General features: G+C 40.0%; 2 protein-coding genes across 3 annotated transcripts; both read left to right on the top strand.

Annotated features, from left to right (window-relative positions):
- Positions 1-2,821: 2,821 nt before the first annotated feature.
- Positions 2,822-4,467, top strand: exoc1l (exocyst complex component 1 like). 2 transcript variants are annotated; one of them, XM_086156765.1, is made up of 4 exons: positions 2,822-2,929; positions 3,026-3,148; positions 3,314-3,492; positions 3,938-4,467. In XM_086156765.1, the coding sequence occupies exons 2-4, from the start codon at positions 3,028-3,030 to the stop codon at positions 4,205-4,207; spliced, it is 570 nt and encodes a 189-aa protein (XP_086012891.1). In that variant the 5' UTR covers positions 2,822-2,929; positions 3,026-3,027; the 3' UTR covers positions 4,208-4,467. The 2 variants fall into 2 exon arrangements, with proteins under 2 accessions (XP_086012891.1, XP_086012892.1); XM_086156766.1 differs by lacking the exon at positions 2,822-2,929 and having other exon boundaries at positions 2,940-3,148.
- Positions 4,468-4,919: 452 nt separating this feature from the next.
- smc2 (structural maintenance of chromosomes 2) lies at positions 4,920-15,285 on the top strand. Its single transcript, XM_086156978.1, has 25 exons — positions 4,920-5,207; positions 5,407-5,556; positions 5,641-5,763; positions 5,878-5,916; positions 5,992-6,102; positions 6,228-6,272; positions 6,384-6,617; positions 7,504-7,653; positions 7,754-7,987; positions 8,676-8,835; positions 8,919-9,036; positions 9,122-9,260; positions 9,404-9,523; positions 9,608-9,812; positions 10,416-10,551; positions 11,164-11,288; positions 11,397-11,590; positions 11,739-11,882; positions 11,985-12,059; positions 12,931-13,050; positions 13,173-13,373; positions 13,688-13,804; positions 14,075-14,235; positions 14,331-14,478; positions 14,789-15,285. The coding sequence occupies exons 1-25, from the start codon at positions 5,040-5,042 to the stop codon at positions 14,963-14,965; spliced, it is 3,594 nt and encodes a 1,197-aa protein (XP_086013104.1). The 5' UTR covers positions 4,920-5,039; the 3' UTR covers positions 14,966-15,285.
- Positions 15,286-15,699: the final 414 nt, after the last annotated feature.

The following is a 15,699-nucleotide window of genomic DNA, read 5'->3' as shown; positions in this document are numbered from 1 at the left end:
GCTCGATTTTTTAGGGGAATATTTGTAACCAATCGCAAGATGTTTTATTGACATGTAGTTAACAGTACCTGCCCAGTCACGCGAGTTTATTAATGAGTGGGAACCTTGTCGAGGTTAAAAGACGATTAATAAATAATTCAAAGTGACAGTTGAGCTGCTCATAACCTTGTAATCTGTTTGGCATTTTATATGAAAGGAAACTGTGAGCAAAAGTTCTTTTTTTAAAAAAAAAAACCCAGTGATTTCTTTCTACGCAGGATTGTCCCATAAGGCTAATTATAAATATAATTATTTGAGTTTCAATGAGTCAGGTTTATTTGCAAAATCATTTTGTGGTAGCTTTATGTTGGTTTAGTCTTTTCATCTTGTTTATTGTCTCTTGTGTATATCATAGACTGTTTACATACATATGTGAGCATTTCATCTATTATTTTGGTGTTACATATGATGAAGATTGCCTTTTGCTCATACTTGTGTCAAAACAGTGAAATCCACTGTCTGGGAATTTGTGGAAAATGGCCGTCAGACACTTGAGCTTTGCTCGTTGCCATCACAAAACACCCACTCATGCTGGCAGAAGCACAAGAGTATAAATTCCTATGAATTTTCATTATTCTGTCTTTACTTTTGTCCTCTCGCACCAGCTATACCTGAAGAATCCATGTACTGCAACCAGAGGGTGCAGTGAGTAGATAACCCCGATTCCTGTTCCCTACTTAACAGGGAGGTAGATAATGTATCTGTATGACTTCCACAAGAAAAATATTCACATGGTGATTTTATTTAGGGTAGTTGCAGGGATGTCATCAACCCCAGCTTAGAAACCACTGCAGTAAATACACATCCAAACATAAATGGTGCAACAGTGAAAGTATCTCTGTGATATTGCTATGTAAATTACATAACACCCATAATATGCAGTTACATGAATTGAGGAAAAAAAACGCAGTCTGTCAAATGTCCAGAGAAATAGAAGCATTCATTTGTGTGTCATCGGGAACTCCTTTTGCATAATTTTTTTCAGTATGTCCGCATTATAAACCAGCCATTTATGCATTAACACATCCATTGCTAACACACACAATATTACATTTCCACAAACACAGAAAATTCAAACTCACAAGCAATTCACAAGAGCACATTTCAAGATTGTGAAAATCACATTTTCTAAAACCTCCTCATTAATTACTTTGACTTTTATTCGAGTCTGCGAGAGCCATTATCCTCTTGGTCATCCTGCACCTTTTTCTCTTTTTATTACTCTGTCACTTTTTCTGTCTGTCCTTCCCTCAACATCTCCTCCCGCACAATTTGTATTATTCATCACACAACATGTGTCTACACTCACATTTTAGTTTTTCCTTTTTTCTTTTAATCTGTTGTTCATCCACTTTACATTTTTTTCCACCCTCTTAATCCCTATACAACCTTTAATCAAATCCTCCATTATTCTTGTTTATACCTTTCAATCTTGTTTCTCAATCGCACTTTTAGGACATTTTTTCCTTTTTGAAACACACTAATTTATATATATTCCCGTTTCTCTGTGACAATGACTTGTTTCTTTAGTAGTCATTTGTCTCCCTCTAGCCTAATTTAATTCATTCAGTATTCCAAAATCAGACCTTCTCTCCATCCTTTCATTCAAGACACTCTATTTCCAAATTCACATACAATTATCATTTTATTCATTTCTGACTTTTATTCACTTACTGGTACATTTCTAAAGATCTGATGTGAGTCCCAACATGAATCAGCATAGCCATACAGTCTTGAAAAAAATAATGGTGTTGACTTTTATCTTGACAAATATACAAATTATTCCAGATTTTCTTCACGTTTAGAATCCCTTTCAACTACTGTGAGAAATGTATGGATTTAAAGCTTATAAGTAGTAATGAAAAAACCTTATTTATTATTCATGAGATTCAACACTTCGATATTTCCTTTCCCCCCCATCTTCCTGGCTATCTGCTTATGTTTCCATCTCAGTGCAAAAAGCCTTTCAAGTGAACATCCACAAAAACCATCATCAACAACAACAATAACAGTGAAGCTCTTAACTGTGGAACAACCCGTCTTTGTTTTCACAAATGTGACAAATTCGATGAAGATATACTCTTTCCTGCTGAATTAAATTAGGCCTTCACTCTGGATCATCCTAAACGGATGTCCTCATGGAGAAGTCCACCCAATGCTTTTTTGACTTGACCTACTGTTGATGAACCTTGACAAAAAAAAATCAAAAATGATTTTTGTGGTTATTTGTACACGCAGCAAATGTCTGAATGCATATATGAGTATTAAAAAGGCGTAGGAGCTCTTTGTATACTTGTAAATTTAAGTGCTACTTGAGCCTGTTCTCAGGGATTGAATTAGTATGGGGTAATGGAAACCACGCAGAGTGCTGTGGGACTTCCATTTCCCACACAACCGTTTAATCACAGCAAAACATTGGGCAATGTGCCATATTAGATAGCAATATTTGTACATGTGCAAATGAGTGGAATGGACCAAGACCAACAAATAAAGAAACTGAATGTATTTTGTATATAGTGTGGGTGCATATTATCTCATATATCTATAACAATGCACTTATCATTTGTGCAGTTTGATGTAGATTGGGGTTCAAACAAACTAAATTTTTACACTCATAATTTATGGAAAGATAGTTGGGGATCAATGAGGTAGGGGATTTCAGTGGAACCAGTCGAGACAAAAACGACAGATAGCACAACAGAATAATGCCAAGTTTATAGGAATGTAATGGTAATGTGACTAAATGGTGAAAAATGATTACTGCAAATGTGGGCTCTGTGTGTGTGTGTGTGTGTGTGTGTGTGTGTGTGTGGATGCGGATGGGTGTGTGTATTTCAGACAGAGTGTCTGGAGGAAACAGGACCACCTCCCTCCGAACTGTTGCTGTCAGGTGTCAGTCTTATCTGGTGTCATTGTATATTTTTTCTTCTGTACAATTGTTGTCATTCTTTTCCTGCAGCTGTGATTGTTCTCTTTCTAATTCCAGTTATGTCGTCTCTTCTGAGGGAGGAAATGCAAAGACTTATATTCCGCCCAGGAAAACAGAGACTCGTGGAGTTTATTGAGATTGAAGAGCCTCCTCTTGGAAGACATTTCCTGTGTGTTTCAGGTAAAAAGCTCTCTTTTAAAGATGTATCTATCTATTAAATACAAATATATGTGGTTAAATATAGTCCATAGTTTAACAATTTCTAAATTTTGTGTGTGTGGATATGACAAATAACAAATTGTATATTTTTGCAAATAACATAACATAACCTTCTTTTTTCTACAGTTGAAAAAAATAAATTGGTGCAGTTATGTATCGTGCATTGCCAGGTATCTCAGAAGTCCAAAAATTCTGGATCCAAGAAGTCCCACACTAAACGCTCCAGTATACAGGACTGCTACCAAAAAACTGAAATCTGGTCCTTGCAAGACCTGACTCTAGTTGATGGACGGGATCCTGATATGGTAAAATATATTTTCAAATGCATTAGTCATGTTTAATATTGCAGTGACACACTGCAGGAATAATGGCATCTGTAGATCATGAAGAAACTGCTGTATTTGCTACAAAATATACATCCACTTGTAATTCTTTTTAGAATTATGAAAACTGTTAAATTAATCTCAAAATCAGTCAATCACCAAGTACATTAAGCTACTGTAGTTTTGCATGAATCCTGGGGCTGCTCGATTGGTCTTATTATTCTCTTTAAAATACAATTGTAAGTATCCCTCAGTTTCCCTGAATACAATGTTAAATCTCCAAGTGACATGACGTCACAGAAGACGTGCCGGAAAAACTCAAGATTGTTCATCTCTAGAAACAAGAAACAAGAAACAAGGAACAACTGCTACCGTGTTTCTCATTTTGTCAATATTTTTTCTTATTCTGCATCTGTTTGTCCTCTAGGATGACCCATGTCTCCTGCTGCACTTTGACAAGGTGCGTACAGTGAGGGCCACCAGCTGCTCAGCTAAATACTCCATTGTCCGTGCACTAGTTGCTCTGAGCGACCAGTACTGTCAAAGGTCATTAAATGTACTGAACTTTGACTGGGCTTACATTAAGCCCACGTCCTTCTACTCTAACAGGGGAGACTGTGTTGTTCTTTCACAAATATGCTTTTATGCATTCAATTTGGTTTGTCTGTCCATGTGTCCTGTGCCCCTGGATGCATGATTAAATTATATGATATTGCGAGTTTTTGTGTATGTGTGTGTGTATATGTATAAGCCAGAATACCTGTGCTGAATAAAAGTCGCTTTACAATGGTACATGCAGATAAATAATCCATCATTGGCAAATGATCTTTGCCTTAAATCTGTTGAATTCAAACAACAAACCACTCAAAGTGCATAGTCTGCATTTTACATTGTTTTCGATATTAAAAAGGATGATGCGATGTGTTGTGTTGTGTGCCTTCCTCTATGGAAAACAAATAAAGCCATTGAATTGTCTTGAGTTTGGCCTCTTAAGTTAACGGTTCGGTGGTAAGTATCTTCTTTTTGAATAAATGTCTTGATATACAGTCTTTACCTCAGTCTTTAGTTTAAGAGATGGAAAGATAGATGGAAAGATAGAAAGAGAGAAAGACAGATGGAGAGGGAGAGAAGCGAAAATGATCTGACCAGCAGGTTGCGCCATAACGTTGCTGCTACGGCTGCTGTCCTCAGATATGCCTGATTAAAATTCTTTTTTATCTCCACTTTAGTTAATAAAAATAGAATTTTAATGGGTGTATATTGATATTGGCGATACAATGAGTTATAATTGATTTTTATACTCGCTATATTTTTACACCCCTAATTCTAGTAGCTTAAACGTGTCTGCCCAGTTACTGGCGCGGAGAGGACCGCCTAGCATCTCTACGCATACCGCCAAAATTCAAGTTGGAAGGAAAACGACCGAAGTTATCGGTTGTTAACTATAGCTCGAAGCTAAGCGTCTCTTTTCGGATCTTATTGAAACAAATTTTAAACAACCTCCAGTTGGAAAGCTCCGAAGCTCAAGGATGCACATCAAGTCAATTATCATCGAGGGGTTCAAATCATATGCGCAGAAAACAGAAATCAGCGGCTTCGACCCGCTGTTTAACGCCATCACTGGACTGAACGGCAGCGGAAAGTCCAATATTTTGGACTCAATATGTTTTCTGTTGGGCATTTCAAATCTCAGCCATGTAAGTATGCTTTATCTGTGGTTAAAAGTTGGATACCATTTGAAGCATTGTTATTACGAACGTAACTCACAAAGTTGTGGTGAAATCGAACTGTGCGTTTTCACGGTCACGTCGTTTCCGCGTTCAATAATTTTTGAATCTTGTTTGTTTTTGAAACAAAGTCAGCGTTAACACTTCTACTTTTTAAATCGCTTGAAAGGTGCGAGCCTCCAATCTCCAGGACTTGGTCTACAAAAATGGACAGGGTGGCATCACCAAGGCTACCGTGTCCATTACCTTTGACAATTCGAACAAAAGTCAGAGTCCCCTTGGATTCGAAACCCACGAAGAGATCACCGTTACCAGACAGGTAAAAAGAGACCTCAGTTTCCATAGTCATTGTTTTTTTTTTCCACATTTTTCAACTCATAACTATTTTCTTTTTCACCCCAAGGTTGTTATTGGTGGCAGAAATAAGTACCTTATCAATGGAGTGAATGCCAATAACACCAGGGTCCAGGATCTATTCTGTTCTGTGGGTCTCAATGTCAACAATCCTCATTTTCTCATCATGCAGGTCAGTTCTGTGCAGATTCTCTCAAGACTTGAACCCCATCTGTCGCATTTCCTTCAGCTTTTTAATTTTCTCTGACTATATGTGCATTTAATAAAAGGTCTTCATGGTTTACAGGGGAGGATTACCAAAGTTTTAAATATGAAGCCACCAGAGGTAATACTATCCTGCGGGTAATTCATTATATATATTTTGGGTGATACATCACTAACTTGCTGTTTTTCCCTCTAGATCCTCGCTATGATTGAAGAGGCGGCAGGGACCAGGATGTACGAATGTAAGAAGATCAGTGCCCAGAAAACTATTGAGAAGAAGGAAGCCAAGTTGAAAGAGATTCAGACTGTATGTTAAACACCTTAAATAATTCAAATCTGACTTAAACTGTTTTTTCCCCGTTGTGGGGATCGAATAAAACAGCTGTTGATTTCTTTTCTTTTTCTTTTCATTTTTTAAATTATTTTTTCCAGATATTGGATGAGGAAATTACTCCAACCATGCAGAAACTGCAGGAAGTAGGTCCTGAATAAAACTGACACATGGATCCTATTCTAGGGTTTCATTATTGCCACAAATCCGATCGCTGTTTTTCTCCAAGATAATAAAGGTCACTCTCCCTGTTGTAGGAACGATCGTCATACCTGGAATATCAGAAACTCATGCGTGAGATCCAGCACCTGTCGCGGTTGTACGTGGCCTGGTTGTTCGTGTGTGCCGAGGAGACCAAAGTGAGGTCAGCGGAAAATCTCCAGGTGATGCAGGACAACATTGCCAAGATGCAAGCCAGCATGGCCGAGAATGACAGCAAAGTGCGAGAGCTCACGGCTCAGATTCAGGAACTGCAGAAGAAACGAGACCAGGTACGGATGAAGAGAGGTGGTTGGGGTGATTATTTTTTTAATCATTATTTTTTTGATTATTCTGAAAGGAACCTGAGTTTGGAGGTTGTTTTGTTTTTGTCTCATGTAAGCGTCTGACAAGTTTTCCAAGGTACAAGCCGCATCACAGTTATGTCTTACATCTGAGTTACGAGTGAGGGGGGTGAACATTTGATGCCTTTAAAAACAATAATTTGTGCCATCCGCCAATGAGGTAGCTCATAGGAAATCATGGAAAACGTGAGCAAGGTGTGCGTTTTATTGATTTGGCCATGAAAGAGATGGAGAAGTTGTTGGTGAGATACCATGATTTAGAGGGTCATCTGTGAGAAGGCAGATCTTTGGGGGATTTAGTACAGTGGGAAAACCAGACACATCGACGGACGAGGCATCAGGTGAGGCAAAGCCAGTCTGGGATGGTCTGCTCATTTCAAAAAGAGAACCTGCATTTACCCTGTTCCTAAATTAAGTTTAGCCATTAAGTGTAGCATAGTTTGCAAGGTTAATTTAGCACCAAGTTGTAGCATTAATTACATTGTGAATAAGTTAAGTGACAGAGTACAAAATGAATAACTTTCCCAAACTCCTCTGCTTCTGCCAACATCTTTGTTTGAATTGTCAAGGTAAATACACTTAATAAAAACTGTTTATTTTTTACATTCTATTTTATGATGTATTATTAGTTCTTATTCATTATTTGTTATGTATAAAGTACATTCTTATTATTCAATAGACAAACATTTAGGGTTGGAATGGAATGATCGAGTTTCATTTCAACAAGGAAATTTAATTTGATACAATTTGATCCATTGTATACAGATTTCCTTAAATTACAGTCATTTAAATATCCAAATATCCCACTCCACAGGAGGTGAATGGAGTATTGAAATCCCTTGAAGAAGCCTTTGCCGATGTGCAACGTGTGGATGCCAAAGCCCAGAGTGCTCTGGATCTGAAGAAACAGAATTTAAAAGATGAAACCAAGAAGAGGAACGAGCTCGTCAAGAGTATGGAGGAGGTACTTTCAATTATTGTTATGATACCTATTGGGATGTGAGAAATTCGTGGCACATTTTTGTTTGAGACCTCTATAAGCTCACCCGTTTGTTCATCTGTAGGACAAGAAAATGCTCGTTGTGAAAGAAAAAGAAGTTTCCAAGTTGAAGGAGCAGCTCCAGGCTCTACAGGAGGAGGGGCTCAAGGACAACGGTGCCCTCGATGCAGCAGAGCAGCATTTCAAGGCGGTATCTGCGGGCCTCTCCACCAATGAGGATGGAGAGGAGGCCACGCTGGCCGGTCAGATGATGGCCTGCAAGAACGACATCAGTAAGGCTGACACTGAGGCCAAACAGGTGAGGAATAGGCTAATTCATTTCTTTTCACGTGGTTGGGAGGGAGAGGTGTGAAGATTACAGAGTTTAGAAGACAGTTTATAAATCAATATTTATTTCCATATCTGCAGATGCATAGAAAAGTAGATATACCTGAACATGAGCGTGTCCTTATCTCTCGAGTGCGGGCGATCAGGTTCGTTCATGAGAAAACAAACACAGCATCACCAGTTGCAATTTTGGAATAAAGTTCCCAGAGTTGCAAAAAAGATTGAACCTAAATATGAACTTTATGTTCACATTTTATTTTATCACTACTTCTATGACGTTCTTTATTCTTGTGAAAAGGACTGCTATTGGAAGAAGTTTTGCTGAACAAGAAGGAAAGAACCTTATCTTAAAAAGGCTTCCAAATCAATTATACCTACTACTTTTGCAGTTTTTACACGCCGTGTGTGTTATATTTTTAAATATTTGTCCCTTCTTTGTCAATTGTAGGTCATTTTGGTTTACGGAGGCTTTTTTATTCACAAAATTTACTGATCGCACTTTTCCTTCATTTTGCAGAAGTAACTAACATAGTTGGTCCCCGTGTTTCAAAATCTCAATAGTGGAATAACGTGTTGCAATATTAAGTGATGCATTTAATACTGTTTTTGTGACTGTATCGTCATCAATTGCAAAAGTAATAAATAATTTTTTTCCCCAGGCCCAAATGACACTAAAGCATGCTCAGGCTGAACTGAAGAGTAAACAGGCCGAGGTGAAAAAGATGGACAGTGGTTATAAGAAAGATCAGGAAGCTCTTCAGGCTGTCAAAGCCAACTGTGAGAAACTTAAGGCTGAACTCAACAAACTCCAATATGAAGGTACTTTTGTACATTTTTTTGCAAGAACACTTATGCACTAATGGAGTCTGGCCTAATTTAGGTGTATTTATATTTGTGTGTAGACGGAAAGGAAGAGCACCTGCTGGACAAAAGAAGACAACTTTCCAGAGAAGTGTCCAATCTCAAAGAGACATACGAGCGTCTCGTGTCTCGGTTCCCAAACCTTCGCTTTGACTACAAGTGAGTGACAGTGATCAATTTTGTTTGCTGTTCACTCTTCAGCTGAGATCAAGAAAATGTTATCTTTTTAACCCCTTGCTATTAGGGACCCTGAGCGAGGATGGGACCGCAGCAAAGTGAAGGGGCTGTTAGCCAACCTGATCTCAGTCCGTGATGTCTCTTACGCCACGGCACTAGAGGTTGTTGCTGGAGGGCGACTGTATAATATCGTCGTTGACACGGAGGTTAGCTTGAGGTCTTAATTTTTAAAAAATTTTTTTTTGAGGGTTTTGATTTTTTCTTTTTTTTTTTTTTCATTTTTTTTCTTGTCAATTTAAAAAAAAGTGAGTCACATCAAAAATGAGATGGGGTATCTCTATCTTGATAGGTGACAGGCAAAAAGTTGCTGGAGAAAGGTGAGCTCCAGCGGCGGTACACCATCATCCCTCTGAACAAGATCTCCTCCAAGACCCTCAATGACAAAGTTGTCACGGCTGCCAAGAAACTGGTGAATTTTTTTTTTTCTAATGGCACATATCCATCAGTTATCATGTCATTGTGTCGAGAGAAGCTGAGCGAGTCTTCCTTTCAGGTCGGAGAAGAAAACGTTCACCCTGCTTTGTCCCTAGTGGGATACCATGACGAGGTGTCAAAGGCCATGGAGTACGTGTTCGGCTCCACGTTGGTATGCGACACCCTGGACAACGCCAAGAAAGTGGCGTTCGATAAGCAAGTGATGACCAAGACCGTCACGCTGGGAGGGGATGTCTTTGACCCACATGGAACTTTGAGCGGAGGTGACTGCGAGTACAAAATAAATAACTATTTGATTTTAATAACCTTTTAATTAGTTATTTTTTTCTATTGTAATTCTAAATTTGAAGATTAGAGTGATCTTTTCACATGAAAATCAAATGTGTTTAATTTCTTGTTGCTCAAAATATGAGCCGCAACTATCGATATGCGATATTCGCTGGCAGTGTTTATTGAGCACAATGTGTGCAGATTTTCAGGGGCAAAAATATCACATTACGCTGGTAAAATAAATATCGTTAATTGGCTGTATAATATGAAAATATATATTTTGCACAGTTGAGTGAAATAATATTTATTTATCTATCTATTTATTTATTTGTGGTGACAGCTGACTCCACGCTCAGTACATATGGCACATGGAAGCAGACAGCATTTTTGGCCCACGGCAGTGGGCATATCTAAGTTCTGTCCTTTTATTTTCTAAATATGAGGATGACTCAAATAGACATTGGGTATTTTATTTGAACACTACTTTCAACCCCAAATTCTTTTGTTTTTTTTTTAGATACTTGAGGCTATGTAATGAAAGTTAATCTTATTTATTTGGGATATTTTCTTGAAAATGCACCGTCTTTGTCTTCCAGGAGCACGTTCCCAGTCAGCATCAGTGCTGACCTGTCTGCAGGAGCTGAAGGACTGCAAAGACACCCTGAATGAGAAAGAAGCCCTGCTTCGGAGCATCGACCAAGAACTGGCTAGCCTAAAGGGAACTGCGGAAAAGTAGGCGGAAGAGTGATGTATTTCCACTGTCTCCCCTAACTTTATTTGTAAATCACTTTATCATCTATGCAGGGAGGTGCATTGTGTTTTATGTTTTGTGTCTTGTCGGGGTGCAGCATGAGCAGTTTTTCATCTTATTTGGTATCATTTGATATCTGTGCTCACACATTTGCGAGGGAGCTTCAGTACTTTTTTCCTGTAGAACTGCAGTATTCTTTCAAAATGATAAGATTGGAGAAAATGGGGCAAACTTAGATAGATTTTCCCCATCTGTTTGTACTTTTTCGCAATTTTTTATTTTTATTTTTTTTTTTAACCAAATCACAATTTTATGGAGATGTGTTGATTAATTTCCTAGAAACATAAAAATTGTATGTATGGAGGAAGAAGGTCCCTGGTTTGAGCCTGACGACAGGCCTTTTTGTGTGGAGTTTGCATATTCTCCTCTGTGTCTATATGGGTTTCCTCCAGGAAAGGGAAGAACTATTTCCTCTCACAGTCCAAAAACATACAGGAGGGTCATTGGAGAGTCTAAATTGCCCAGATGTGGGGATGACTGAATGAATTGCTGCATGTTTTGCTCTCATGCTGAACTCATTTTCTCCCCCACAGATACCGTCAGCTGAGGCAGCAGTACGAGCTGAAGGTGGAGGAGGAACAAATCCTGCAGTCCAAGCTGCAGCAAAGCGCCTTCCACCAGCAGCAGGAGGAGCTGGAGAGGCTGCACAGAGCCATCGGTCAGAGATAGCCATCCGCAACGGATTTGAATTGACAACACGCGATCTATGACAGCAGCGATTAAAGCGTCTCTCGCTAACTTCTCTTTAACCGCTTTGTTTGACCAGAGGAGAGCGAGGAGACGCTGCGTGTCACCAAGGATGTGCAGAAGCGGGCCGAAGAAAAGTACAAGGTACTGGAAAACAAGATGAAGAATGCCGAGGCGGAGCGGGAGAAAGAGCTGAAAGCCGCCCAGCAGAAACTCAACGCGGCCAAGGCCAAAGCTGACGCCTTTAACAAGAAGCTAAAGCAGAAGCAGCAGGTGCGTCGCTGGGAATCGCTCTTTTTTTTTTTTTCCCTGAAGGAATTACTACCTGGACTTCAGTGAATCTGAATGTCAAATCCGAACAGAACCGGTATGCTGGTGCGTCCAGTGAGTTTTGATTCCTCTGCGTTTCTCCGGTGCGCAGGAGTCCGACGCCGTGGCGCTGGAACTGGCCGAGCTTCAGCAGGAGCAGGCAGGTTACAAACAACAGATCGAGACCGTGGACGAAGCGATGAAAGCCGTCCAGGAGCAAATAGACAGCATGGCGTGCACGGTGTCGCAGAACAAGGTACGGAGAGGTTCGGCGCTGACACACGTGCAGAACGAAAACTACACTCTGTGAGGAAAAAAAATGATTTCCAATTCTGCACTACCCGTTTTCCCTGTTTAGGAAGCGGTGCGCAAAGCTCAAGAGGAGCTTGCCGCGCAGAAAGAAGTGATCATGGCTCAGGACAAAGAACTCAAGGTGAAGATTTTCCTTTTGCGCTCTCCATCTCAAGATAGGTCAAGTGGAAGTCTAAATTGAAAATGCGTGAGAGCGAGTGAACTGCACTTAAAGATGTTTTTGACCAGATGTTTAGTAAATGTGGAAAATCATATCACCATTTTCCAGTCTTTATTACCGTACCAGACTATTGAGGGCACCTTAATATAAGCAGCACCGGCTAGCTAATCGCTATCTTGGGCTTCCCTCTGGGCACTTAAACTGTCAAAGTCGTCTTCTTCGTTGTTGGGGTTGAACGGCCTCAGAATTTCCTGGTCATTTCATCGTCCAATACGGATAAATGTTTTAGGGATGAAGCTCATTAGCCCCCCGAGAAAAAAAATCCATAAATTAGCCGAATCGTTGTTTAAGCCATGGTGTTCAAAGCGTGTGAAAAAAGTTGCAGTATCGTCCAGAAATTATGGTAATTTATTTTTGTATTTTTTATTTAACCAGGTAAGTCAGGTAAAATATCTTGAAATCTATCAAATGAATTAGTTCCCATCGCAAATAGGAATGAGAAAACACTTTTTCTGACCTTTTATATAAATTTTCTGTTAATAAATAAGATAAAATCAGCAATATTTACTTTTCTTTTTTCTCAATTTTGCTGTTTTTTTTCATCCCCTGTAATGCATTTAATTTTTTTTTTTTAATTTATGGGAAAATAAAACAGACCAAAAAAAAAATCCCGTTGATACAGTGCAATTTACAAAAAAACAAAACACAAAAGACAAAAAAAAAAAAACAACCTACAAACTCATCAAACCGCAAACAGCATTTAGTTTTTCCAGCAAAAGTCATGTAAGCGTCTGTTTGATTAACTTTTTTACCTTCAAACCGTGCGCTTCAGGGAAAGAGCTCAGAGGCCAATAAAATCCGTGAGCAGAGCAACGAAGTCCAGCTGAAGATTAAGGAGTTGGAGCACAACATCAGCAAGCACCGCAAAGACAGCCAAGATGCCGCTGATAAGGTACAAACACACACACACACACACACACACACACACACACACACACACACACACACACAGATGCATTTTATCCCTCTTATGATTCATCATGGTTGGGTGTTGACTACCTTGTTCTTTCTCAGGTTGCAAGGATGCTGGAGGAACATGACTGGATCCAGTCGGAGCGCCACTTCTTTGGCCAGCCCAACTCCTCCTACGACTTCAAGACCAACAACCCCCGCGAGGCTGGCCAGCGGCTGAAGAAGCTGGAGGAGACGACCAGCAAGCTGGAGAGGAACGTCAACAAGAGAGCCATGAACATGCTCAACGAGGCCGAGGAGAGGGTGAGAGGGAAGCGATGTCTAAAGTGTTAAAAGGAGCAATACAAAAGCTGCCACTCCATTACAGTTGGGAAACTTGATTCTTTTTCCTGACTTGAGTTTGAATCCCTCACTGAAAGAAATGGGTTTTTGAGTCTTTTGAGTCATGCCATTAGTCAGCCATTTCTTGAGCGGTGACTCACTGAGTGATTCATTCATCGCATCACTGACCGAGCGGTTTGTTTGTATCAAAGAGTCAATACAGACAAGGAGTGGTGATTCACGAATGACCAAATGACTCACACATCATTTTCCACACCCCAAATTCGTCCCTCCAGTACAACGACCTGATGAAGAAAAAGAGGATCGTGGAGAACGACAAGGCGAAAATCCTTCAGACCATCGAGGAGCTCGACCAGAAAAAGAATGAAGCCCTCAACGTTGCCTGGCAGAAGGTCAGCTCTATGTAAAAGGCCTGATGGCACTTTTTATGCCACCTTTTAACAGTGTTCCAGTTTTTGTCTTCCAAGGCCTCATCGTGATTATGCTGAGTTTTTTTAAGATTGATGTAAAGAGCGAAATACATTTTTTTTCCAGACACTAAAATTGCAGGATCACTCTGGCATCAGTGACAGAAAATCAGGAGAGGAATATGGTAGTTTGATGACTAAAAAGTACTGGGAGCACCCGCCTGCAGGTAATCCCATGTGTGTCACCCTCCCCAGGTCAACAAGGACTTCGGATCCATCTTCTCCACCCTGCTGCCGGGAGCCAACGCCAAACTGGCTCCCCCTCAGGGCTGCGGCGTTTTGGACGGCCTCGAGTTCAAAGTGGCGTTGGGGGACACATGGAAGGAGAACCTGACTGAGCTGAGCGGCGGGCAAAGGTCCGTGGTGTCCAGGTGAAGAGTTGCAAAAGAACAAGTGCAGAATCACGTCACTGAGAGTTGCGTGCGTGTGTGCGTGCATGTTTTTTCCACAGATCTCTGGTGGCGTTGTCCCTCATCCTGGCCATGCTGCTTTTTAAGCCTGCTCCCATCTATATCCTGGACGAGGTGGACGCTGCGCTGGATCTCTCCCACACGCAGAACATCGGGCAGATGCTGCGCACACACTTCAGACATTCCCAGGTGAAAATACAGCTAGAAATTACCCTTCAAATAATTCAGTCTAACGTGAGTTGTTATTAACTACTGTCAAAGAAAATGTGATGATGATTATATCACAAACCTATAAGAGGCCATACTAGAAAATGAATTCTTGTAGCCACTGTCAAAACACTTGGCAGTTGTTCTGCTCAAGGATTGCTGGTTGATTTGTTAAAATGTGGATTCAAATTTTTAAAACATTCAATAAGAAGGCATTGTAATTCCCCCCCAAAATGGAAATTGCATTTAAATCGCCTTTTCTCATGATCAATTTCCTCCCTTCTCTCTCCAGTTCGTGGTGGTGTCCCTGAAAGACGGCATGTTCACCAACGCCAACGTCCTGTTTAAGACCAAGTTTGTGGATGGGATGTCCACAGTGTCGCGCACTGCACTCAACCAGAGCAGCTCCAACCTTCCACAGAAACATGTGGACAAGCAGCACAGGAAGGGCAAACAGCTTATCAGCTAATGGGAGGTCCCAGGGACGGGGTGAACAGCCCAGAGGATTTCTATATTTTTACCAATGCCTGTAGAATAATAACAAAAACGCAGCGTGTTAATGGTTTGGCAGCAGCCTGCATGCAATCCCCTGCTCTCTTTCCATGCTTGGAAGCTCTGTTCTTTCGTATATATGTGGTTTTGGTTACTGTGTCGTCTCTCTAACAGCCCTGTGGTCATTCAGTTCTTTTCATATGTATATATTTCCTCATATTCTTTTTCACTCCAAATATCAAGCAACATTGTACATACAGCCTATTCTAACATATATTAATAAACCAAATAAATCCAGTACTTTTCTTGTCCTTTTTCACATTTGGGACTATTAAGTGTGTGAAGTTCACACATGGATAATGCAAATGTGAGATTACTCAACTCAGCTGTTATGAAATTGATCATCAAAATTGTGTGATAAATTAGCTGGTTTACATGATTAATTGATCTGTTAATTTACTATTTGATTAATCAGCCCAGTTTATTTTTATGATGTTTTGTGGGGGTATTCCTGTAAATTATATAAATCAAGTTGAGCAAAAACCACATCATCATATCTACCTCACTTGGAGGTAGATATAAAAGTTGTTTAGAAGTTTGTATTTGGTTAAATTTAGGCTGAGGTAAAAGATGGTGACTAGTACTGATGACTCAATTCAGATTAACATCTTTAAGTTATAATTAATTTACTGTTTTCCAAAAATCTCAATG

Source organism: Fistularia commersonii, chromosome 12 (assembly GCF_037954325.1).
Source record: "Fistularia commersonii isolate RoL2024-O1a breed Wild chromosome 12, RoL_Fcom_v1.0, whole genome shotgun sequence".
In the NCBI taxonomy this organism is placed as follows: domain Eukaryota; kingdom Metazoa; phylum Chordata; class Actinopteri; order Syngnathiformes; family Fistulariidae; genus Fistularia; species Fistularia commersonii.
This window is presented reverse-complemented; position numbering and strand designations above follow the sequence as displayed.

Bases quoted from the DNA above. Each gene is read 5' to 3' on its own strand.
- smc2 (XM_086156978.1), top strand. From the start codon at position 5,040: ATGCACATCAAGTCAATTATCATCGAGGGGTTCAAATCATATGCGCAG. The intron at 13,051-13,172 runs GTACAAACACAC...GTTCTTTCTCAG, and splicing joins GCCAAGATGCCGCTGATAAG to GTTGCAAGGATGCTGGAGGA. The intron at 14,479-14,788 runs GTGAAAATACAG...TTCTCTCTCCAG, and splicing joins CACACTTCAGACATTCCCAG to TTCGTGGTGGTGTCCCTGAA.
- exoc1l (XM_086156765.1), top strand. From the start codon at position 3,028: ATGTCGTCTCTTCTGAGGGAGGAAATGCAAAGACTTATATTCCGCCCA. The intron at 3,149-3,313 runs GTAAAAAGCTCT...TTTTTTCTACAG, and splicing joins ACATTTCCTGTGTGTTTCAG to TTGAAAAAAATAAATTGGTG. The intron at 3,493-3,937 runs GTAAAATATATT...TTTGTCCTCTAG, and splicing joins ATGGACGGGATCCTGATATG to GATGACCCATGTCTCCTGCT.